Source organism: Hyaena hyaena, unplaced genomic scaffold (genome assembly GCF_003009895.1).
Source record: "Hyaena hyaena isolate Hyena2069 unplaced genomic scaffold, ASM300989v1 scaffold_261, whole genome shotgun sequence".
NCBI lineage: Eukaryota > Metazoa > Chordata > Mammalia > Carnivora > Hyaenidae > Hyaena > Hyaena hyaena.
The window spans coordinates 1639804-1664540 of NW_024080893.1; the positions used below are offsets into that span (position 1 = coordinate 1639804).

General features: G+C 34.8%; 2 protein-coding genes across 2 annotated transcripts in view; one reads left to right on the forward strand and one right to left on the reverse strand.

Annotated features, from left to right (window-relative positions):
• LOC120240752 (ankyrin repeat and sterile alpha motif domain-containing protein 1B-like) overlaps window positions 1-24737 on the forward strand; it is a 928108-nt gene that overhangs the window by 296658 nt on the left and 606713 nt on the right. The window contains exon 9 of the mRNA XM_039245581.1: window positions 1781-1924. Within this exon, the coding sequence (XP_039101512.1) occupies window positions 1781-1924 (144 nt within the window). The remainder of the gene's footprint in view (window positions 1-1780; window positions 1925-24737) is intronic.
• Window positions 5494-7288, reverse strand: FAM71C (family with sequence similarity 71 member C). Its single transcript, XM_039245597.1, has 2 exons — window positions 6557-7288; window positions 5494-5842 (listed from the first exon to the last, which is right to left on the reverse strand). The coding sequence occupies exons 1-2, from the start codon at window positions 7169-7171 to the stop codon at window positions 5735-5737; spliced, it is 723 nt and encodes a 240-aa protein (XP_039101528.1). The 5' UTR covers window positions 7172-7288; the 3' UTR covers window positions 5494-5734.

Consider the following 24737-nt stretch of genomic DNA (forward strand, 5'->3'; position numbering starts at 1 on the left):
CTCAGTTATTGGAAATTGATGAAAGGGAATGTAAGCTATGAATGGAGAAAAACACATTCTTATATTTTAAAGTCATATAATCTATTTTTTAATCTATTTTTTAAAGGACCAACTTTTTGGGGGGCAAATGGGTGCCATTTACAATTTAATATATAGAGTATCTTGATTAACTTCAATAATCATGATATATCAGTGTTGTGTCCAACTTTCTGAAGGTTTTTACTTTTATTTTTCTTTAATTCCATTTGCTGAGCATTCATCAGGCTTTTTGAATATGGAATTTTCATCAGTTTTGGCAAAATTCCTTGCATTGTTTCTTTGATAATTTCCTCCCATAGCTACATGGACCTCTTAGTTTGATCCCCTAGTTTTCTTAACTTTTATTTTCTCATCTTTTGTTCTGTCTCCTGAGAAATTTCTGCAGGCTTATTTTCCAACTCTTCTATTGGGTTTTATGTGTTTATTAGTTTGTAGCATTCTGTTCTTATTTGATGGATGCAAAATCTTCTATTTCTTTGTGAATACAATTTTTAGTTTTTCTGTATATATGTTTTGGTCTCTATTAAAGGCTTCCTTCAAATGTGTGATGGTGCTTAGATTCTTATTCACAATTACCTACAAAATTAGAAACTGTTTATATGAGTATAGCTTTTATGAGAGGTGGGCTTCATAGTAGGATTTAAGGCATAGACGCATCATTTTACTAGGTACTTAGAGATCTTGGGAAGTCAATTTCTACAGAGGGGAATACATTCTTATCTCCTACCTGGGGGATATAAACCTAGCTGCCATGTTCTTTAAGGCAAAGGTAGGCAGACCCTGGGATGGTTTGGGAATCTAAAACTACTAGATTTTCAGTTAATTTATTTGTTTTTACAGACACCCCTCTGTTTACCGTGCATGGATTATTAGAATTCATAATCCCTTGCCTCATTCTCACCTGAAAATAAACCTCCAATTTCTTGTTAGTGATGAAGATTTACTTTGTTGGCCAGTTGAGAAGATGGGTCTAAGGTCTCTTTCAAATATAGAAATTCTTAAGCCCTTTTAATGGTGCTGAGTCATACATAGACATGCTACTTATTCCTCCCCCTAGCCAACATTTTGTTTTCAGTTTTCTCAGGTTTGCTAAATCAGGTAATACCTACCCATTTCTTTATCATTCTCTTAAAAATTTTCTTGTTATTGCTCTTCTGCTAATCTTTTTCTTGTTATACTTGTCCTTATGCTTTAGACCATTGTTTACTAGCTCTTTGCCATCATTTTAATAGGATTTGGGAAGTAGCAAAAGTAAATATGCAGGTTCAACATGAAAATCCCATTATTAATTTTAAAAATATTACCCCTATTACCTGTATAATACAAAATTTTATGAAGTTCTTTATTTAAAAGGAGACATTGTGAAAAAATTGACTTTTTAGCAATTCTTGTTTCAGCATTTTCTTGCTATTCATCTGATTGCATTTATAAATCATAAGATTTTTGTCATTTGTTGCTATTGAGATATTTTCTTGAGTCATTTTCATGTCCTGTTCTTCATTATGAACTTTGTGTCCCATTAGTCTTTCTCACCTGGTTTTTTCACTTTCAAATTTTTTAAACATTCAAGTTAAATTGAATTATACACATTTGTTTTGTTTAGTCACATGGCATAGCTACCTAACTGTGGTGAATATTAAGCTGATTTTGCTTGCTAACATACACTACAGAAATTAAGTGATGTTAAGATATCTAAAAAACACTGATATAACATATTGGTATAATATACATTTAATTTCAGAGGACTTCATCTACAATAAATTTGTCACCAGGAGAAGTGGAAGAAGAAGAAGATGATGAAAACACTTGTGGGCCCTCAGGACTCTGGGAAGCATTAACTCCCTGTAATGGATGTAGGAACCTTGGATTCCCCATTCTTGCACAGGTAACAGTTTGGTTTTCTTAAGATAAAATAAAACATCAAAATTGTTTATATTTTTAAGGAAATATTTTCTCTCTTCCTGGAAATCCAATTACTATCTTATTCACTTTGTAGTTTTTCTTCATTTAAAGATCAGTAAAATGTTTTTCTAACTTGCTGTACATGTATGCATATGGAAATACATATTTTACATCATTTAAGTCATTGTTTTATTTTGATCATGATGCTAGTTCTAGAAACATTGAATTATTTATGAGAGTTTTCATATTTATGATCTAGAAATAGTTCATTTTAAAGAATGCTATTTTCAAATTAAAAGTTATGTTAAAATAATAGAAAATTATTTACAAGGAAACATTTTAGGGCTCTTTAAAAGCATTGTTAGTGCTTTTTTATTTTTTGCATAATGAAACATTGTAGAATAATGTTTACCACTGAAGATGATGTAGTACAATCCCCAAATGATACCAGAACATTAAAAACATTGAGTACAATTTTGAAACCATCTCACTATTCATTAATTTTTTTCTATTGTATCACCTTTAAATTCCTACTGTATGTTTTAGACCACAAGTCTTTGGAGGAATTTCAGAATTAAGTAAAATTAACTAGAGTTATGAAATTTAAAGCCACAATTAAAAAATGCAAAAACACTTAATACAAAAGGCAGTGTAATGGCAAAGGTATGTATGTATAACTACTCAGTGCATAGGCAGAAAAACAGTCTAGGACAGAAAATAATTCACAGTAATTTTCCAAACAGTGTTATATTTCAAAAATACTATATTGTTTTGTAACAAGTAGGAAGCAATTATGTCTTATGTCGCAAATTGATCATAGCCACTCAAATTCCATATTAATTTATGGTAGAGATAATAAAATCAGCATATAGTACTTAACGAATATCTTCATCTTAACAGAAACTATTTTTAGAACTTTAAGACAGTATCCTAATCCAATCCTAATCAGAATTATTATCAATATTTACTGGACTATGAGTTCCATAAAGGTAGAGACTGTGTATTACTTAACATGTATTTCTAAGGCCGTAGTTCCTGGCATATTGTCAGTATTAATAATTGAATGAAACAATGAACAATGTGTATGTTTGATGCTTTCATTTCTTCACTTAAGGATCATATCTATACAGACATAGGAGAAAGGACAGTAAGAAACATTGGTTTTATCTTATTATTATAACCTCATCTGCCTAACAGTTCACCAGTAAATTGAATGCCTTTATCTATTTTTTCTGTTTCATAAACTAAAATATTATGGCTTTAAGCCATCAATAATTTATGACTATAATTTGCTTCTCTACCACCTTCCTAAACATTTTTTTTTCATTTTTATTAGTCTTGGTAATAGGGTTGGTAGTAACTTGATTTTGGTTTACAATTTTTTTTAATACTAGCTTTTCTTTGGCCATTTTCCTGTGAAGACTGGCAAATAATCTCTAATAGTTACATTTACCACAAAATGTTTCCCAAGCTGCAACTTTTCCCCCTTAATTTGTGTGTGTGAGTGTATTTTGTGTACTTTTTTAAGCTATCAAGTTCATGAAACTTCTTAGTCTTATTTTTTTTGTTGTTTAATTCACCTCATCTAGAGATAACTCTCATTCCTCTTGTTATATCACATCTTATTTGGCTTGGATTTTCTTCTGAAATCTCTTATTTCTGTTGTCCTATTTTTAAAACCACATGACTCAGTTTTGATATTTTTACATATAATGCATGGCAGGAGAAATTTTGATTGCATTAATTAGCTGACATAATTGCTCTCAAGAATTTATATTTTATAAAATTATCCTTATTGGTATTTTGATTGTTACTACATTACATCTATAAATTTATTTGACATGTAGTATCTTTTTTTACTGTATATAATGAATCAAAAGTAGAATTCTTCTACTAATATTTATCTGGACTTCTAATGTTCTTACTTTGTTGGTGGATTTTCCTTTAACATATGTTATGTATTTACAATAAAATTTAATACACTTGTTGTGACATTGGAGACATCATATCAAATGTAAATTTATTCTACAACTTGAAATAGCTTTGAACTCAGGATATTCTGGGACAACTTCAAAATAAAAGTCTTCTTAAAATTTCATTAATAACATGATTTTATTTTGAAGCTGTTTGTTACAGAACTGAAATATTGTGTGTGCGTGGGGTCATTAAAATTATTTAAATATTTGTGACTTTATTAAATACTGAATCATTTAAAAATCATTTAAATTATTTAAGTATTGTGAGGAGTCATTAAAAATGAGGACTTATATGCACAGTGCTTTCCTTAATGATTTTTAAGGCCTCATGGAAAACCATTACCTTACAGCTTGGTATAGAAGACTTTGGGATCAGTGGAATTAGTAAACTTCTATGCAAATTTCTATATATGCAGATTTGTTAGATTCGAATAAAATATATTTCACATTTATAACCCTTAATTTAATTGGATCCAGCATACTTGTGTCAAATATCTTCTACATTCAAAGCATAGTGCCAAGCTTCAGAGATGAGGATTATGGAAATACAGACTTAATTAAAACTATATGATGCATCACTTTTAGAGTCTTAAATAGACTTTTTACTTGTAAAATTAGAACATTGGCTGATCCTGTATATCTTACACTTCTAAGATTATCTAATCTACAGTTTTTTTCTAGATTTTGAATTGAGCTTTTATTCAGGTTTTAGCTATTTTTTCTGTTTTTCTAGTTTTAACATGGCACTTTATCCTTCCATTGTGACTAGACATTATTTAAAATTCTAAGTTTTCAGAATTTAAAAGGAACTGCGTCTTGTAAAAATGTCAAGAAATTTAAAATTTTAAATAACAAAAGGGAATTAAAATTAAGATTTATAGAATATGTTGGGTACATTAGTATAACTTCAAAGCAGTTATATAATATTTAAGTTGGACAAAGAACAAGAATAAAGAGAGAGGAAATAAAGTCCTTTCTGTAAAGTATAATTAGTTTTTCAGCACTCCTGACAATATCATCATCATCATCATCATCATCATCATTACTACCATTTGCTTCTGTTCCTGGTTATATATTTAGGAAATTTTAGAATTTTTTTTTTTTTTTTTTTGGTCAATACAAGTCAGTGATAAATGGAGGAGGGTCTTTGAGAGTAATCTTCAGCATTTTATTCTATCACCTGGGCATTGAATCACAAATATCAAGTTAAGTGGAAGTTAAAGATAGTTCAGAGCCTGATAATAAATTAGCATTTGTTTTTGTTACTACCTTTCCCTGTTAACAGAGCATATTTGAAAACATATTAGAACAGAGAATTTGAGTTGATTATATTTGGGTGGATGGTATTGCTTTTCTCCACAGTCCTGGATAAGATGTCCACCTCTGCACCATGTGCAAATACAGGACTTTCAGGCTCTTTTCTAGAGTCAATCCTGCTGGGTGGAGGCCTCTGGCTTCCATCCTGTTCACTCATGTAGCCTTCACTCAACAAAGTTGTAATAACGGGTCCCAATACTGAGTTGTTAGCTGTCTTTGCAATGGGCTTGCCAGTAGTTTCTGCTCTTGGAATCACCATATTTATGCTGCCCTCTAGGAAGGAGCCAGTAGCTCCTACTGATGTGCTGGAAGCACCATCTGAGGACAAGAAGGGCTGTAGCCCTTGCTAACAACATTATTAAAACATGTTGAATCCACCCAGTATGGCTATTCTAGCTCCTCCTGTTGCCATCCCTGCCCTTTTATCGGGTACTGTAGGCTTTGTTACTGCAGAAGTATGTGAACTCTTAAATGCAGTATGTGTGGGAGGCTTGATTAATTCATTCCTCCCCAGCATAACAGGTGGTCCCAAACACTTTAGGGTTCATGTGAAGACTCCTGATGCCAACTTGATCTTGATCTCTTCCATAGAAATGAATGACATTTGCCTATGGAGGAAGACAAACAAGTGAAATAAAGAAAATGAGACCAGAAAGATCTGTTCCTTTTTATTCCCATAGCTAAACAATAAGGGCTTAGGATAAGAATTTTGAGGTTTCAAGCCCAATCTCCCGTTTGTTGCAAGTATCCCCCTCTTCAGTATCTCTACAATGACCACGATGATTATTCCAGTTTTGCTTGTACAGTTCCAGTACCAGTGAGAGCACTGTTATAATTCACCAGTGAATATCCTCATATACTTTCTTTTATACCCTTATGTTAGTATTTCTGCTGGCTAAATGATATGCTTTTTAATATTCTGATAGCTACTAAACATGCACACAAGCACATCCCTCTGCCACTGATATATGCAAAATCAGTACATGGCAGTAGAGACATTACATCCCACCTAATATCAGCCTACTTGGATATAGCAGTGCATTGTTCAAGAATAGATGTTCAGGATGCCACAGATGGCAATATAGTATTGGATATGAAATTAAGAGTTACTGACAGCTAAGGAAGCTCTGAAATGACAGCCTTGGAGAACAATTTGGAACATTCCCCAATGTGAGCTTCAGATGTTAGCTCCTGTGGCCCTGAACCCATTTACATGCAGTGTATTTTCTAGGTAAGCCTCAGTACCAAAGGTTCTGCAGGACTTTCAGCTCTTCTCCCACGGCAACCTGCCCCCATCTTTTAGAGTCTTTGTGCATACTTACCTCTGGGTTCTTGTCCTCCTTTCCAAACCCAGTTATGTCCAGTTTGTTCCCAAATGGGATGGTCTGGGAATCGCTGTAAGCCCCTAGTGGTGGTCTCAGAATGTAAATGAGGTTTTCCCAGTGGATAAAAAGATCTCCTGTGTCAGAAGGGGAGCACAGCTGAAGGTAAAAAGAGCGGCCAGTGGCAAGCTTTAGGCGGAGCTGTTGTTTTTTACCATTATGAATGGATAGCGTTACAAACTTCAAGGGAAGCAGCCTGGTTAGCTCTAAGATCTGTGTAGGCTTGTAACCTTTTTCGTGGATAGCTGGGCCACATCTGTTATAGTCATCACACACAGCAGCTGGTCGGGCCAGCACCATGACATCAGGTAGTGTGAGGTGGGGGCTGGTGCAAACGAGGCCCACAGTCACCATTTGGGTACGGTTGTGCACATCAATCACTTCTCCTTTTCTGCTGACCTGTATAAAGTCACTCTCAAACATTGGTGCATACCTGAATATACTGTACTCCCCCTTGTACAGTTGTTGCTGCAGTTTCCCCATGGAAGTATTAAACATACCCATCGCAGGGCTGCTTTGGGCTGTGTAATATGGTAACTTAAATTGACTGTTCATGGCTATCTTTTATCAAGACAGCTCCTAGAGGTCCTCCACACCTTACCATACTTTGAAGGGTGTCCTCTTTCCCTGGTTTCTCTAGCAAGTGTGCAAGCAGTGGTCTTGTGCAGGCTTTTCTTTTCTTTTCTTTTCTTTTCTTTTCTTTTCTTTTCTTTCTTTTCTTTTCTTTTCTTTTCTTTTCTTTTCTTTTCTTTTCTTTTGTCTCTGAGGACAGGGTGGGGGTGCTAATCACCAGTTGCTCAGGTGCTAGAGACAATTGTACCTGCACCAGACTGTGCTCTGCCTAGAGAAAGGAGATGTTGGGGTGCACAGATATCAGGGCCCCAGTAGATGTTACCATATGCAGTTGTTAAGCAGAGTCAGGGCTCCAGCAGATATCAAAGTTCACAGATGTTGTGGCCCCAGTAGATATCAGGGTGCACAGATGTGGAGGCCCATGGAAGTTAGTCCCAGTAGATGTAACAGCATGCAGATGTGGAAGAGCAAGAGATCTGGGCCCCAGCAGATGTCAGGGTGTGCAGATGCTGAGGCACTTAGATGTTGGGGTTCCAGTAGATGTCAGAGTGCACAGGTGTTGAGGCATGCAGATGTCAGTATTCACTTGGAGTGGGGAGGGGCCTCCTCTTGAGCCTGACTCATTGGTTCACAATAGCCTTTGCTCTTTTGGATTCCACAACTTCACTGCCAATTTTATTCGTACTGCTCCTCTCCTCTCAAACCCAAGCCTCCACCTAGGCCTAAACCACCCCACAGGATCCCTTATATCCTCTCCTGCCCATTGTGACCCGTGCCTGTCCCACACCCCTTGTCTCTGTCACCAACAGCCCCTCCCTCAGAGAAAGGACACTGTCTTCTCCACCTCACCCACCTGTCCTCACTACCCCACCATGCTTGCCACAGCTCAGCGCACCTCCTTCCCTCAGAGACCCGTCTATGGATCTTAATAAATATTGGCAAGTTGCTTTCAAAAAGGCTTAGGCAAAGTTTCTGTTAGGTACGGGTTTAAGATATACACAGTCTCTTATCCAGTACTTCTAGTTGTAGCCAATTAGAAGTAACTGAAAACAATTTCCTTCGAAGAGAGAATTGGACAAGTTGGTAAATAGGTTAGTACAGGGTGTTTATCAAGGTTTATTGCTGCAAAAAAAAAAGATTATGAACAAGATTAATATCTTACAATAAGGGATTGGTTGAATAAATTATGGAGCCTTCTATGCTATAATACTCTGCAGTCATAAAAATCATTATGTAGTTCCCTATTTGACATGAAAAGATATTTTGATTTTTTTTTCTTAAAAAGAGCAAAGAAAACATTTCAAACCACATAAACTATGGTCCAATTTATGTAAGATCATCTGTGTGTATGTTTGCATATGAAAGTATGTTCAGTGAAATGTTTAAAGTGCTTATCTCTGGATGCCATAATTTTTATTTTCTTTACACTTTCTATTCTTATTAGGATAATTATTATCTCTATTAGTAGGAAAAATAAAACTATTTTTATTAGCAAAGTCTATTTTTACAGCCACGATAAACTTTATGTTTTGATACACTCTCACATTGCTGATGAGATACTTACACTTTTCCTCCAGACATTTGTATTCTGACTCTACGGTGAAAAGAGCCTTCAATATTACATTTAAGTTCTTTCCTTACCAACTATCAGATTGTATATATATATAAAAAGCCTGAGAAATTTTGCCAACTATTATAAATGTTATCAATTGAATAAGATTAAAATATCTCTGTTGGCATGATGTTATACATAACACACACAAACACACACAAATGAAAAACCATAGTTTTTGAGTCTTTAGTTTGTTCTGTAGTTCAAGACAAACATTTTTCTTCCCTTCATATTGAAATATCTGATTATTTCTGTTAATGTGAGTATTTTTACTTTATAAAGAAGCTTTTCACATATTAATAACAATGTTTACTTGCCCATTTAAGGTTTGTATATCGTAATTTCTACTTTATGTCTATATTACTTATTTTATAATTAGAAAAAACAATAAGCTTAATATACATTTAGTAATCGAACTAACATTTTAGAGGTATCCCAGTAGTTTTAGTGTTTTTTTGAAAAGAATAAGTAGCATTGGGCACAGTATAATTTAAGTTAGATGCTTTTAAAAAAGTGAAGATACACCTGTTTTCTGAAAAGCACTTTTATGCCATACACATGTATTAACAAGATATTTATCTTAGGGTTCTCTTAGAGCATGTGATAATTGCTTTGTCTCCAGGGAAATAAGAAACTGGAATACTTGCAGGGACTATGGACTATCAGAAAAATTTCCAAACCAATCATTACACCAGTAACAGTAGAACTGCTGTTAATCAGAGTGATGATTATCATGTATAGCATTCTGGAAAATATATCTCTATTTTCATTAGTCTGATATAGTTTATCTTAAACTCCACTACCTATTTAGAAAACTACCTTATTAATATTTGCCTCAATATTTAAGAAGTTCAGATGGCTAAATAAAAATCTACCTAAACCTGAGATTAAGGAATTCTATTTATGAGAATGCACCACTTTGTTTTTTCTTTTTTAAATATTTTATTTTTTAATTTTTTACTTAGAGAGAGGGAGAGGCAAAGAGGGAGAGAGAGAGGGAGAGGGAGAGAGAATCTTAAGCAAGCCTCACAGTCAGCACAGAGTCCAATGAGGGGCTTGATTCCAAGACCCTGGGATCATGATCTGAGCCAAAATCAAGAGTCGGATACTCAACCGACTGAGCCACTCAGGTGCCCCAGGAATTCAGTAGCTTTTTTGTAGGCTTGCTCTTAGAACATGTTTCCATGCAGTTAAACATTAGATATTATTAAAACAAATTATTCTCCCTGTCCTCTACATTAGAGTTTATGTCATTGAGTAAATCATTTAACTTTCCTGGGTCTTATTTTTGTCATCCTTGAAATTTAGATGATTCGTTAGGTATCTTTCAGCTTCAGAGTTATGATTTTTATGATAGGGGTTTAACTTTTCCTCCCTGTAATGAAGCTGCTGTGTACTTTGGAAATACTCCAAACAATAATAATGAGTCAAGGAATTACTCAGATCTCAACAGCTCTGGGAATTGTATGATTCAATATACAGTCTTATCCTGTTGCTGCACTTCTTGCTGAAACTTTTAGAAGAACCAACATCCAAAATGTAGAAATGACAGAATATTAGCTCAATAATTTGGTCAGTGAATGAAGGGAATACTTAAAACAATGTAATTGAAAATATAGGTTAAACATTTTAGACACAGTTTAGTTAATAATGAACATGGCTGTGGTAGGTGGATTAGTTCCCCCAAAAGGTGTTCACATCTTGATCTTCACAACTTGACTTTGTCACATTACATGGTAACGGGACTTTGCAAATGCAACTACATTAAGAATCTTGAAATGGGGAGATATTCTGGATTACCCAAGTGGGTCCTTTATAATCACAATGGTCTTTATAAAATAAAGTAAAAAGGGTCAGACTCAGAAGGATAGCTGATGATGGAGGCAGAGGTTGAAGTGATACGACCACGAACCAGTGAATGCAGGTGGCCAAAGAGCAGGAAGTGGATTCTCTTCTGGAACTTTCAGAAAGAACCAGCTGTGTCAACACCTTGATTTTAGCCCAGTGAAAGTCATTTTGACATCCAGAACTGTAAGAGAATAAGTTTGTGTTGCTTAAGCTACTAAATGTGTGGTAACTTGAGATGGCAATCCTGGGAAACTAATGCAGATTTTGGTAACTGGGAGTGGGAAAGTGTCTTTGGAACTGGGCAGTGGCTAGAGGCTGGAACAATTGTGAGTAGTGTGATAGGAAAAGTCTAGATTGCCCAGAATTATAAATTTTAAAGAATCTGCCAGTAAGCTCTCAAAGGCAGTGATATGGTAGAAAAAGAAACCCTATACTGTCTTAAAAAATACTTACATTGTCACAGAGTATTTGTAAAAACCTGGATGTGAAAGGTACTACTGAAGATTCAGAAAAAAGTCAGGAGAATGATAGAACCTGTATGATCTTAGAGAATATCCAAATCATCATAGATAGAATGTTGGTAGACATATAAATGTTGAGGGTACTGCTGTTAAAGACTGAGAAGTAAATGAGGAATATTTTATTGAAAACTGGAAGAAAGGAGGTATTACATAGTAGCACAAAGCCTAGCAGAAAGCAAAACTCGTAAGTGATGAACTTGGATATTTAGCTGAGGAGATTTCCAAGCATAGTGCTGAATGAGCAGCCTGGTTTCTTCTTGCCACTTATAGCAAATATGAAAGAAAAGAGAGAAACTGAGTGAATAACTTTTTTTTTTTTCAACAAGAGAACTTCTGATCTCAGTAACTGTCTAAGATTAAATTAATATTGTTTTAAACTACTAAGTTTGTGGTGATTTGTTACAGGGGGTAATGGAGACTTATATGATGACTGTAGAAATTAAATTGGTAGACTTTTCATCTGTTACACACTCATTCAAAGAACAGAAGTCTGTTGTTTGTGTCTAGGCAGAAGGTAGGAGATATGGGTATTTACTGATGAATGGATTTTAGCTTTACTATCAAGCATTAATTTGATCTAGGTTTTCATGATTTTATGAGTCATTTTAATGACTTAAAATAAATGGACTAAAACTTTACCATTGGAAAGTCTTCATTTTGTGTATTTTCAGGAAATTATTATCAATTTGATAATGATAATAGTAATGTTAGCAGATAGCTAGCATATGGGTTGCCTGGGTGGCTTAGTATTTTAAGCACCTTACCCTTGATTTCAGCTCAGGCTCAGGTCATGATCTCACAGTTCGTGAGACTGAACCCCATATTAGTCTCCATGCTGATAACGCCAAGCTTGCTTGGGATTCTGTCTCCCTCTCTCTCTGACCCTCCACATCTCTCTCTAAATAAATAAATAAACTTTAAAAAACCCACAATAATATCTAGCATTTATTGAATGACTAGCCCATTCCAGGTATGGTGATGGGCACTTTACATTCTTATATCTCTTAGATTTCACCACAATTCTATAAAATATCTTCACTTGACCTTGAGAAAATTGAGTTTCAAGAGATTAAGCAATTTCCCCAAATTTACTTATCTATAATGCTTGATCCAAAGCCACGTGAATACTTTTTTTATGAAATTAAAGAAAAGTTTTAAAGGGCCCATTTTCTCACAGCAAGATAAATCTATATATTGTCTAATGTTCAGTATTTTTCACTGTAGCTTTCTGTTGAAGAGTATATCAGTAATTACTGATGTCACTCTTTCTTAGTGTATATTCAATTGATTTATCACTTTACATTGTATTTCCAGGATAGTTGATCTGCTAAATATATTTATTACTTATCTTACAGCCTAAAAAAATTGATGGCTTGGTAAGAATCTCAGTTCATTTAGAATCATCCCACAGTTTTCTATTCTTTTATACATTCATCTGTATATTTCTTCTAGAAATGTTTACTGACCATTTATTACATTCAGGGTATAGAGCACTAAACAGTAAACATGCATGATGCCCTCATGTTATTTTAAATTTTGTGCCAGGTGACTGTGAATGATATAAAATAAGGATTATATATGATTTCAGCCTTATGGACCTTAAAATTTAGTTCAGGTCATAATCCTGACTGCTTTTTATTTATTGTATAATCTTAGACAAGTAACTTATACTTTGCTTCCTATAATTTAAAATAAGGAGGCTGTTTTTCTGTTTATAGGATTGTTATAAAGATTTTAAAATATAAATGCAATTGCTGTATAAATTCCTTCCTTTACAAATGTAAACTCATCTTTTTCTGTTCAGTTCCTGGCTTCTGAAAATAACAATCTGGCAATTTTGATAGGCTTTGCAGAACAGTATGTATAGTGCAAACCAACTTCATAATAAATGCACTAAGAGAAGTGTAATATTTATTTGTATTTAGAAAGTCTGGCAGTATGTATACTATGCTAATACTATGTTAATAGTAGTTATAGTTATATCTAAGATTTAATATTTCAGAGGGACTTTAACTTCCTACTTTATATACTTAAACATTGTTTGGATTATTTATAATAAGCTATCTAATTTTTAAATGAATATTTTATATTTTGTGAAAAAAAATAAATGCCATGAGTTGTAAAAAGTTCTGTAAATTCCTTATGTCACCATGAGTCTCTATAGAATAGTTTGAAAATAATTGCTTGCATCTGTCCATCCATCTCATCCATTCACTCATTCATTCATTTTTTCATGTTAGTCTATATTTTTCTAGGCATTTTTGATGCAGTTATCTTTAAATTTTAAATTACTCTTTAGAGAGGATTAGGTAAGCTGGAAGACATTGTGGGATGAATTGTTTGTGGATTGTCATTGTTTAATTATTATTTTTATTAAGGACATCAATGATTATTTCTCACTGTTTTAAGTCATGTTTCCTTGATTATTAGTGAGAAGGAACTTTTTCCCCAAATATTTATTGGGCATTTGTATTCTTCTTGTGTGAATTACAAATAAATTGCCAAATTTATTTGGTTTGCCATTTTTAATTTTAATTTATTTAAAAAAATTTTATTGGGGCACCTGAGTGGCTCAGTCAGTTAAGTGTCCAACTTCGGCTTAGGTCATGATCTCGCGGTTCATGGGTTCAAGCCCTGAGTAGGGCTCTGTGCTGACAGCCAGCTCAGAGCCTGGAGCTTGTTTTGGATTCTGTGTCTCCCTCTCTCTCTGACCCTCCCCTGCTTATGCTGTCTCTCTTTCTCTCTCTCTCAGAAATTAAAAAACAAATTACATATTTTTTTTAAAATAAAAAAATATTTATTTTGAGAGAGAAAGAGCACAAGTACACATGCATGCATGTGAGTAGGGGAGTGGCAGAGAGAGAGGGAGAGAAAGAATCCCAAGCAGGTTCTGCACTGTCAGCACAGAGCCAGACATGGTGTCTCAATCCAATGAAACATGAGATCATGACCTGAGCCAAAATGAAGAGTCAGAAGCTCAATGGACTGAGCTACCCAGGCCCCCCCTATAATTTTTTATTTTGAAAAGAATTTATTTATAAATATATCTTTATACAGTTAATCCTTCTTATTTGTGGTTTCTGTACTTGTGAATTTGCCTACTTGCTGAAATTTATTTGTAACCCCCAAATCAATACTTGTGGTGTTTTCAAATCATTCATGGACATGCAGAGAGCACTGAAAATTTTGAGTCTCTTGATGCACACATTTCCAGTTGAATACGTAGAATTCTGCCTTCTTGTGTGAGCTCTTATACAGCATAAACAGTTTTCCTTTTCTCAGCCTATTTAGTGGCACTTAAATAAAAAAATTTGTGCTTTTTTGGGGGGATTTCACGGTTTAAAATTACTTTCAGTATAGTGCTGAAGTTCTGCCTAGAGTTTCCAGGAGCTCAAGAAGGCTGTGATTGATGTACCTTGAGAAAATATGTGTGTCACATAAGCTTCATTCAGGCATGAGTTATAGTGCTATTGGTTTTGAGTTCAGTGTTAATTAATCAAAAAGTGTATGTTGAATTATCTTTAAATAAAAACACCTATAAAACTAATTATTGTGATAATAATATTGATCAATTGATGAAAATGCTGTGACCAAACACTTGCAGGTACCTAACCCTGTATTTCCCCTAAGAACAATGGTTCAGTATTTGCTAATTCAGTGCTCATGGTGACTTTTCATGGTGACAAAACTACCGTGAAAGTGAGAATTCAGTGTATATTCGGGATACCAAGCTTTGTGAAAAATATTTTTTAAAAATGTTTCCTCAGTTCATTACTTGCCCTTTAACTTTGTTTATGATTCTTTTTTTGTGGTGCAGAAGTTTTAATCTTTGTGAAGTCAAAATTTTTAAATACATTTATTTAACACTTCAGGGTTTTGTGTATTGCTTAGGCTGACCTTGACCAACTCCACAATTATAAAAATAGTTTACCGTGTTTTCTTTATGTAAAACCTTAGTTCGTGAGCATAATTCATTCTGGAAACATGCTTGTATTCCAAAGCAATTGTATATCAAAGCAAATTTCAAAAACCATTGGCTCGGTTGCAATCATGTGATGTTTGGTGTTAGGTACTACTTGTATTGCAAGACATCACTCATTTATCAAGTTAAAATTTATTAGGAATGTTTATCTTGTATAACACTTGAGGAACAAGTTACTCGCAATCCAAGGTTTTACTGTACATGTGTATTTTATATATGTATATATGTGTGTATGTATTTATTTAGTAGTCTCTTCTTTATCTGTGGTTTTGCTTGCTGTGGTTTCAGATACCCACAGTCAATCACAGTCCAAAAGCAGATGATTCTCTTTCTGATGGATTTGTTACAAAGTCAACAGTAGCCCAACACTTAGGTCACAATGCCTGCATCATTCACCTCACTTTATTTCATCATGTAGGCATTTTATCATCTCACATCATCACAAGAAAGATGAGGACAGTGCAATTAGATATTTTGAGAGAGAGATTACATTCACATACCTTTATTAAGGTATGTTTTTAAATTGTTCTATTTTATTACTGTTGTTAATTTCTCACTGTGCCTAATTTATAAATTAAACTTTATCATAGGTATGCATGTATAGAAAAAAACATAATATATATAGGGTTTGGTACTAGCTGCTATTTCAGACATCCACTGGGGGTTTTGGAACACATCTCCTATGGATAAAAAGGAACTACTATATGTGTATATGTATAATTAATTTGGGGGTAAAGAGGAACCCAAGATAAATTATAGAATTAAATACATATGTATACACTTATTTATATAGTATTTTATATGTATTTTAATTCTATAATTTATCTTGGATTCCTCCTCACTCCCAAATTAATGATCAGTTGTTCCAGCACCATTTACTAAATAGTCTAGCCTTTTTATTTTGATTTTATTTAAATTTTTTTAATTCAATTTCTTTTCTTTTCTTTTTTTAATAGTTTATTGTCAAGTTGGTTTCCATATAACACCCAGTGCTCATCCCCACAAGTGTCCTCTTCCATGCCTATCACCCCCCTTCCCCACGCCCCCACCTCCATCAGCCCTCAGTTTGTTCTCGGCATTCAAGAGTCTCTCATGGTTTGCTTCCCTTCCTCTCCCCCACTATCTTTCCCCTTCTTCTCCCCCATGGTCCTCCGGTAAGTTCCTCCTAATCCTCCTATATGTGCAAACATATGGTATCTGTCCTTCTCTCCCTGACTTATTTCGCTCAGCATAACACTCTCAAGTTCCATCCATGTTGCTACAAATGGCCAGATTTCATTCTTTCTCACTGACCTGTATCCATCGTATAGATAAACCACATCTTCTTGATCCATTCATCAATTGATGGAAACTTAAGCTCTTTCCATGTTTTGACTATTGTTGAGAGTGCTTCTATGAACATTGGGGTACATGTGCCCTTATGCATCAGCACCCCTGTATCCCTTGGGTAAATTCCTAGCAGTACTATTGCTGAATCATAGGGGAGTTCTACTGTTAATTTTTTGAGAAACCTCCACACCGTATTCCAGAGGGGTTGCACCAGTTTACATTCCCACCAACAGTGTAGGAGGGCGCCCATTTCTCCATATCCCCGCCAGCATCTAGAGTCTCCTGATTTGTTCATTTTAGCCACTCTGACCAGTGTGAGGTGGTATCTCAGTGTGGTTTTGATTTGTATTTCCCTGATGAGGAGGGATGCTGAGCATAGTTTCATGTGTCTATTGGCCATCTGGATGTCCTCTTTGGAGAAGTGTCTGTTCATATCTTCTGCCCATTTCTTCACTGGATTCTTTGTTTTTTGGGTGTGGAGTTTGATGAGTTCCTTACAGATTTTGGATACTAGCCCTTTATCTGATATGTCATTTGCAACTATCTTTTCCCATTCTGTCAGTTGCCTATTAGTTTTATGGATTGTTTCCTTGGCTGTGCAGAAGTTTTTTTATCTTGACGAGGTCCCAATAGTTCATTTTTGCTCTTGATTCCCTTGCCTTTGGGGATGTGTCAGGTAAGAAATTGCTGCAGTTCAAGTCAAGGAGGTTGTTTCCTGCTTTCTCCTCTAGGGTTTTGATGGTTTCCTGTCTCACATTCAGGTCCTTTATCCATTTTGAGTTTATTTTTGTGCATGGTGTGAGAAAATGATCTAGTTTCATTCTTCTGCATGTTGCTGTCCAGTTCTCCCAGCACCATCTATTATAGAGGCTGTCTTTTTTCCATAGGATACTCTTTCCTGCTTTGTCAAAGATTAGTTGGCCATATACTTTTGGGTCCATTTCTGAGTTCTCAATTCTGTTCCATTGGTCTATGTGTTTTTTATTGTGCCAATACCATACCGTCTTGATGATGACAATTTTCCATTCATTTCCCTTTAAAAAGTTTTTAACTTGTAGTAACATACCCATAGCATAGACTTTGCCATAATAGCCAAATAGTACAGTAAAGTTTATTAACATCATTGTTTAATCATTCTCTAGAAGTTTTCAATCTTGCAAAACTGAAATTCTGTGCCTATTAAATAAGAACTCTTCATTTCTTTCTACCCATAGCCCCTGGCAACTACCATTCTGTTTTCTAGATCTATGATTTTTACTACTCTAAGTATCTCAAATAAGTGGAATCATTCAGTATTTGTCTTTCTGTGACTTACTTCCCTTAGCATAATGTTCTCAAGATTTATCTGTGCTTTAGCATGTGTCAAAATATCCTTTTTAAAAGCTGCATAATATTCCATTGCGTGTATATATCACATTATGCTTATCCATTAATTCATCAGTGGATACTTGGAATGCTTCCACATTTTGACTCTTGCAAATAATGGTCTGTGAATATTGATATGCAAATACCTCTTTGAGACCCTGCTTTCAATTATTTTGGATATATACCCTGAAGTGAAATTGCTGGATTATATGATAATTTTATTTAAAAATTTTTAGGAACTGACCTATTGTTTTCCATAATGGCAGAAGCATCTTACATTTTGACTAAAAGTACCCAATACCTAAGGGTTCTGATTTTTTTCACATCAACATGTTATTTTATGTTCTTTTTTTTTTTTTTTTTTTGTAGTAACCATCATAATAGGTGTCAGGTGACATCTCATTGTGGTTTGGATTTGCATTTCTCTAATGATCAAGTGAAGTTGAGTATCTTTTCACGTGCTTATTGGCCCTTGTATATCTTCTTGGGAGATGTCTATTTAAATTCTTTATCTATTTAAAAAACCGGAGTGTTTCTTTTTTGTTAAGTTGTAAGAGCTCTTTGGGGATCCTGGGTGGCTCAGTTGGTTAAGTGTCCAACTTCAGCTCAGGTCATGATCTCACAGTTTGTAGGGTTCAAGCCCCACATCAGGTTCTGTGCTGGCAGCTCAGAGCCTGGAGCCTGTATCAGATTCTGTATCTTTCTCTCTCTGCCCCTCTCCCACTCATGCTCGGTCTCTGTCTCAAAAATAAATAAAAAACTATAAATTTTTTTAAATAAAAAGTCATAAGAGTTTTTTGTATATTCTAATATTAATTCCTTGTCAGATATATGATTTGTGAATATTTTTTCCCATTTCATAGATTGCCTTTTTATTCTGTTTATTGTGTCCTTTAAATCACAGAAGTTTTAGATTTTGATTTAGTCCAAACTTTTGCCTTTGTTGCCTATACTTCTGGTTTCATATCCAGGAAATTATTGTCAAATCAAAGGTCATGAAGGTTTCACCTATTTTTTTTTTTCTGAGAGTTTTATAGTTTTAGATTTTACTTTCTGAGTATTTGCTAGGAATGATGTCAAATTTTGAGATTAATGAGGAGAAAATTAACATTTTTACAGTATTCTATCTTCCCCCTCAGGAGAATGATATATTTCTATGTTTTCAAGTCCCTTTTTATGTTGTTAAGTAGTTATCTAGTTTTTTTATATGTAGCTTTCTATATTTAATTTTTTTGTTATTTTATATTTGTTTCTGTTGTGAATAGATATTTTTCCTATTGTATTTTCTAACCGGTTGCTGCTGGTAGATAGGAAAGCCTTTAACTTTTCTATCTTTTTTCTGTACCTTGTCATTTTAGGAGTCACACCATGGTTTATATAAATGTTAAAGTTGATTTTCTAGTTGGGAAATTATATAACCTGAAAATAATAGTAACCATGTCCCTGAATTTTCAGTCTTTATAATAATTTGGTTTTTTTCTCTTATTGAGTTGATTAGACCCACCATTACACCATTAGATAATGGTAGTGTGGACTAATCCGTCTGGAAACTAAACACTTCCATACATGTTTAAATAGTGTCTCTAATATGACACTAAGTGTTATCCTTCTCTATTCTTTCTCTGGAGTTTTGGTTTTGGGGCATAAATTTTAGGATCTCAATTTTATTTTGTGTGTACTATATGTTTAGTTTCTATGATAACAAAGGCCTTTAACATTATTACTAAAATATCACTTGAAAAACTATGTTAATTTTCTAGTTATATAACTGAGCATTTCCATATTAAAGTGATGTTTCATATTTGCCTATACATCTTTGATACCCTTCACAATACCTGCTACATAGCAGGCATTCAATGAATATTGAATGTTTCACACGCTAGAGTGACTCTCAAGCTTACCATATTTCTAAATAATATATCTCAATTCCTGATTGATCAGCTTTAAATGATGCATCTTATTTCTCTGAGAGTAAGGATTTTAGCTCACTTATATTTATCTCTGTCTCCAATCCTTCTATATAGACTTGTTATTTTTTATGATAAATTTTAGGTGTGTGTGTTTTTTTGTTTGTTTGTTTGTTTGTTTTTACTGGTTAGCTTGGTTATTTTAAATAGTATTATACTTAAATAAGTTTAAATAATACTTTTATGTTTCTATGTATGTTTCATCAACTTTAGGCAACATTTCTTGACTTTCTAATTTGGAAGATTAAGATATTAGCTTCTGTGCTCCTTTTTTCATATTTCCTTCCCTTCTTCACCTGCTATCCTTATTTAGTTATTCTTCTACTTGTAGACTGTCACACTTGTTCACATTTATGTTCTATCCTGTAACACTGGCCAAGTTTCCTGTATTTTGTTCATAGGCTAACACTACAAAAATTTTAGCCAGTGAATCACATTTACATATTTATGTTTACAAACAGCATGCTGAAATTAAATTTGTTTTTCTATTAAGACTCTAGCTCCAGAGGAAGGAGGATATATCTAGAATTAAAATTGAATGGTTTCTCTTTTTTCTGCATTCTATCAATTGCTTAATATCTTGCTGTCATGTACTTTTTTTCCTATTTGACTATGATATTGATTAGATTCACCTCATAAGCTCTATAACTGTCCTGTTGATCATTTTTTAAGATTTTTTTAAATGTTTTATTTATTTCTGACAGAGAGAGAGAGAGTGAGCGGAGTCAGAGAGAGAGGGAAACACAGAATCTGAAGCAGGCTCCAGGCTCTGAGCTGGCTGTCAGCACAGAGCCCTACCCGGGGCTCAAACCCATGAACCGGGAGATCATGACCTGAGCCTAAGTTGGAGACATAACCTAATGAGCCCCCCAGGCACCCCCCTGTTGGTCATTTTTGATCTGCACTTTTATCTGAAGCCTCGTGGCCTGAATTTCACATGTCACATAGACTGAGTCATATAGCTGATATTCTAGAGAGGCTCTAGAGTCCAAAACCTTCTTAGATCCTAGTTTCTTATTTCAGCAGCACTTTAGGTTGAGATCAATATTCCATCACTTGGTTCTGTAAATTGGTACTAGAGATATGAGCTGAGACCAGACTGGGTGATGACCTGGTGGTTGCTTTCAATGGGAGTTGCATAAATTGGTACCCTGAAAACCTTGGTACTCAAATTTTTAAGTCTTTTTTTAAATTAAAAAAATATTTTAGAGAAAGAGAGAGAGAGGGGAAAGAGAGAGAGAGAGAGAGAGAGAGAGAGAGAATCTTTAGTAGGCTCTATGCTCAGCACAGAGCCTGATGTGGGGCTCAATCCCATGACTCTGAGATCATGACCTGAGCTGAAATTGAGTCAGACATTCAACCAACTGAACCACCTAGGTGCCCCTCAAGTTTTAAGTCTTGATAATATTATTTTATACAGTTTGTTAAAGTCTTGAAGATTATTTGTTTGATACTGACACTCAGTGCCTCTTTTCAACATTAACTCATTCATACATAGTAGGTTCACAATGAATATTCTTCTCATGCCTTTCAAACCAAAGAGACATATGGAATCTATATTTAGATTAAGAAAGGGAATGAGGGGCTCCTGGGTGGCTCAGTTGGTTAAGCATCCGACTTCGGCTCTGGTCATGAGCTCACGGTTGGTAGGTTTGAGCCCCATGTTAGGCTCTGTGCTGACAGTCAGCTCAGAGCCTGGAGCCTGTTTCAAATTCTGTGTTTCCCTCTCTCTCTGACCCTCCTCTACTCACACTGTCTCTCTCTTTCTCTCTCTCAGAAATAAATAAAACATTAAAAAAAGGGAATGAGTGAGAAAATAATATTTTCTTTTGAAGAACTTCTCTGAGAAAAAGTGATTGTATAAGTGGGAGAATTCCTTGGATTGGATGTGTTCTAAGGAGGTATGCTTGATTCCCTGTATAGCATTTCACAGAAGCAGCATTATAAGTGAGAAAATTGAGATGCAGAGAAGTCAATTAGCTTGTTTATGCTGACAATTATGAAGTAGCAGAGGTAAATATTCCAACTCAGGTCATTTGGACCTAATGCTCAGAACCTCTCCTTTTTTATCTCTTTAGCATTCAGTCACTCCTTCTCATAAAAAAGTATTGTTCACATTTACATCTTCAGATGTTCCTTCAACAATAGTGTGGAAATGGGTTGACTGGGCCTCTCCACCCTTGGAAAAAGGGATATCTGATGATATCAGAAATATCAGCTAAATGTTAATGGATCTTCATTTCTATTAGAAAAAGAATTAATAAAAATTTCCTTTAATGAAGCTTTAGTGTCTCCATCAAATTCTATTTTGGCTTATTCTGAGTTTGATCTTAGTTGCAGTCAGTAATGAATTCTATATTTACATTTAGAAATATGTTTCATATTTCTCTAATTTTCTCTGCTATTTTATTTTATTTTATTTATTTCTGAGAGAGAGAGAGAAAGAGAGACAGTGTGAGCAGGAGAGGGTCAGAGTAAGAGGGAGACACAGAATCTGAAACAGGCTCCAGGCTCTGAGCTAGCTGTCAGCACAGACCCTGATGCAGGGCTCGAAGCCAGGAACCATGAGACCATGACCTGAGCCAAAGTTGGATGCTTAACTGACTGAGCCACCCAGGTGCCCCTTTTCTCTGCTATTTTAATTATGTAGGTTATTCTTTCTTACTTTCCCTGCCTGATACTGTGTTGTTTAGCTATTGACTATCACTGCTTTCATTTTTAAAGGTGGTTCCTTTTCATATACTATGGAAGTACAGCTAGGGTTTTTAAAAAATGGAAACAGCTTGAGATAATCAAGAGAGTCAGGTAGACCTAAGTTTTAATCTTAGCTTTACAACTTACTAGGTATATGCCTTTGATAATCTATCAATACTTTTTCATTATTTTTAACAGAGGGAACTTGTACCTACCTTGTAGGGTGATATAAAATTTGGAGAGTGGGTTTAAAGCACATAGAACAATGCCAGACCCATCTGGTAGTCATTATTTTTTTTTGCTCTCTTTAAAAAATATAAACTGTTATATCTTTTAAGAAGTTATCCAGTCTCTGCTTGAATATCTCCATGGATGAAAGCATGTACTGTAAAGTTTCGCATCTAACAAATATAAGCTGTGGGATTTCAGAAATAAATCACCTTAAGTATTAATTTTGTCATTTGTAAAATGAGGATAATAATAGTGCCTACACTGTAGGCTTGTGGTGAGGAATAAATGACATATATTGCTTCTATTAGGTGCTTACAGTTGGATCTAGCACTCAATAAACACTCAATAAATGTTAGCTAGTAGTATAAGTACTAAGAGTAAAGCACTTACTAATATATTACAGCCTGAGTCACCTACTGGTTTTTTTTCCACAGCAAAAGTTGTTCAAGATCTTCCTTAAGTGAAGGATGATCACTTCCTTAAGTGGTGATTAATTATAATGTACTATGAATTTTTAACTTGGTTTGATGAGGCTACAGCCTTATAGGGAGCAACCCATACTAACCACCTGCTATCTACCTGCCCTTGTGGTTCCATAATAAGTATTTGCTGAATTAATTATCTGTGCAGGGGTCTGCATGCTCTCTGTAAGGGGTCAGACAATAAATATTTTAGGTTTTAATACTATATGATCTCTGTCACAATTACTCAGGGCTTCCATTGTAGCATGTTTTCACAATATGAAAATTTATGGTCATGGGTGTGTTTTAATTAAACCATATTTATGAAAATGGATAGTAAGCTGGATTTTTGCTGAAGTTTACTGATCTCAAGTCTATGGAATAAGGAAATTAGATCCTTAATATTGGTTCTACTGGGAAATATTTTCAGGTGAGAAAATGTTTTATACTGTACAGAAAAACGGAAGCCTAGAGAAATGGCAAAAATGCAATGACCCCCAAAATACATTCTGTGCATCTGTAACAAGACTCCAAAGTTTAGAAAGCTAAACTTTTAAGCTCTGACGCACAATTTCACAGAGATCATTTTAGATATTCAGCTTAAACACATTTCTCAGCAACTGAAACCAGATTAGTGTTGGTACAGAACAACTCTGGACTTTTAGAAACTAATTTTTTTTGAAAGTTTTTATTTATTATTTTTAAGAAACAGAAAGAGACAGAGCATGAGCGGGGGAGGTGCAGAGAGAAAGGGAGACAGAATCCGAAGCAGGCTCAGGCTCTGAGCTGTCAGCACAGAGCCCAATGCGGGGCACAAACCCATGAACTGTGAGATCATGACCTGAGCCAAAGTCAAACACTTAACTGACTGAGCCATCGAGGTGTCCCTAGAAACTAATTTTTAAATGAGATGTATACGCTCTGTGGTATATGAGATGGGTACTTCTTCCAGATGTTAATGTGCAACCTGTTGCTCCAAAACCATTAACTACATTAGGCTTTAAGGTTCAGCTTAAATGCTACTTCCTTCCTACAGTCTTTTTTTTTTTTTTTTTTTACAAATAGTTTATTGTCAAATTAGTTTCCACATAACACTCAGTGCTCATCCCCAAAGTGCCCTCCTCCATGCCCCTCCCCCCTCCCCCCCACATCCATCAGTCCTCAGTTTTTGTCAGCATTCAAGAGTCTCTCATGGTTTGCCTCTCTCCCTTTCCCCCACCTTCCTACAGTCTTATTTAATCCTCCCCTGCCAGAAACAATATCCTTTTTCTTAATATTCAACTAACTTATTTTTGACATCTGTGGATTTCTCTCTTTATGATATTTATATAGTTATCTGATATGTATTCTTTTAGATTGTGAGCTGCCTGAAGGTGGTATCTGTGTCACAAATGCTTGTTTTCCAGCACACTCAGCTTTATACCTTGCATGCTGTGGGCACTCAGTCTATGCTTATTTTCTGAAATTTTCTTTCAGTGTATATAGGGAAATATTCTGGAATGATATAAAAAGTATTCTCTCTGGCAATCTGAGTTATC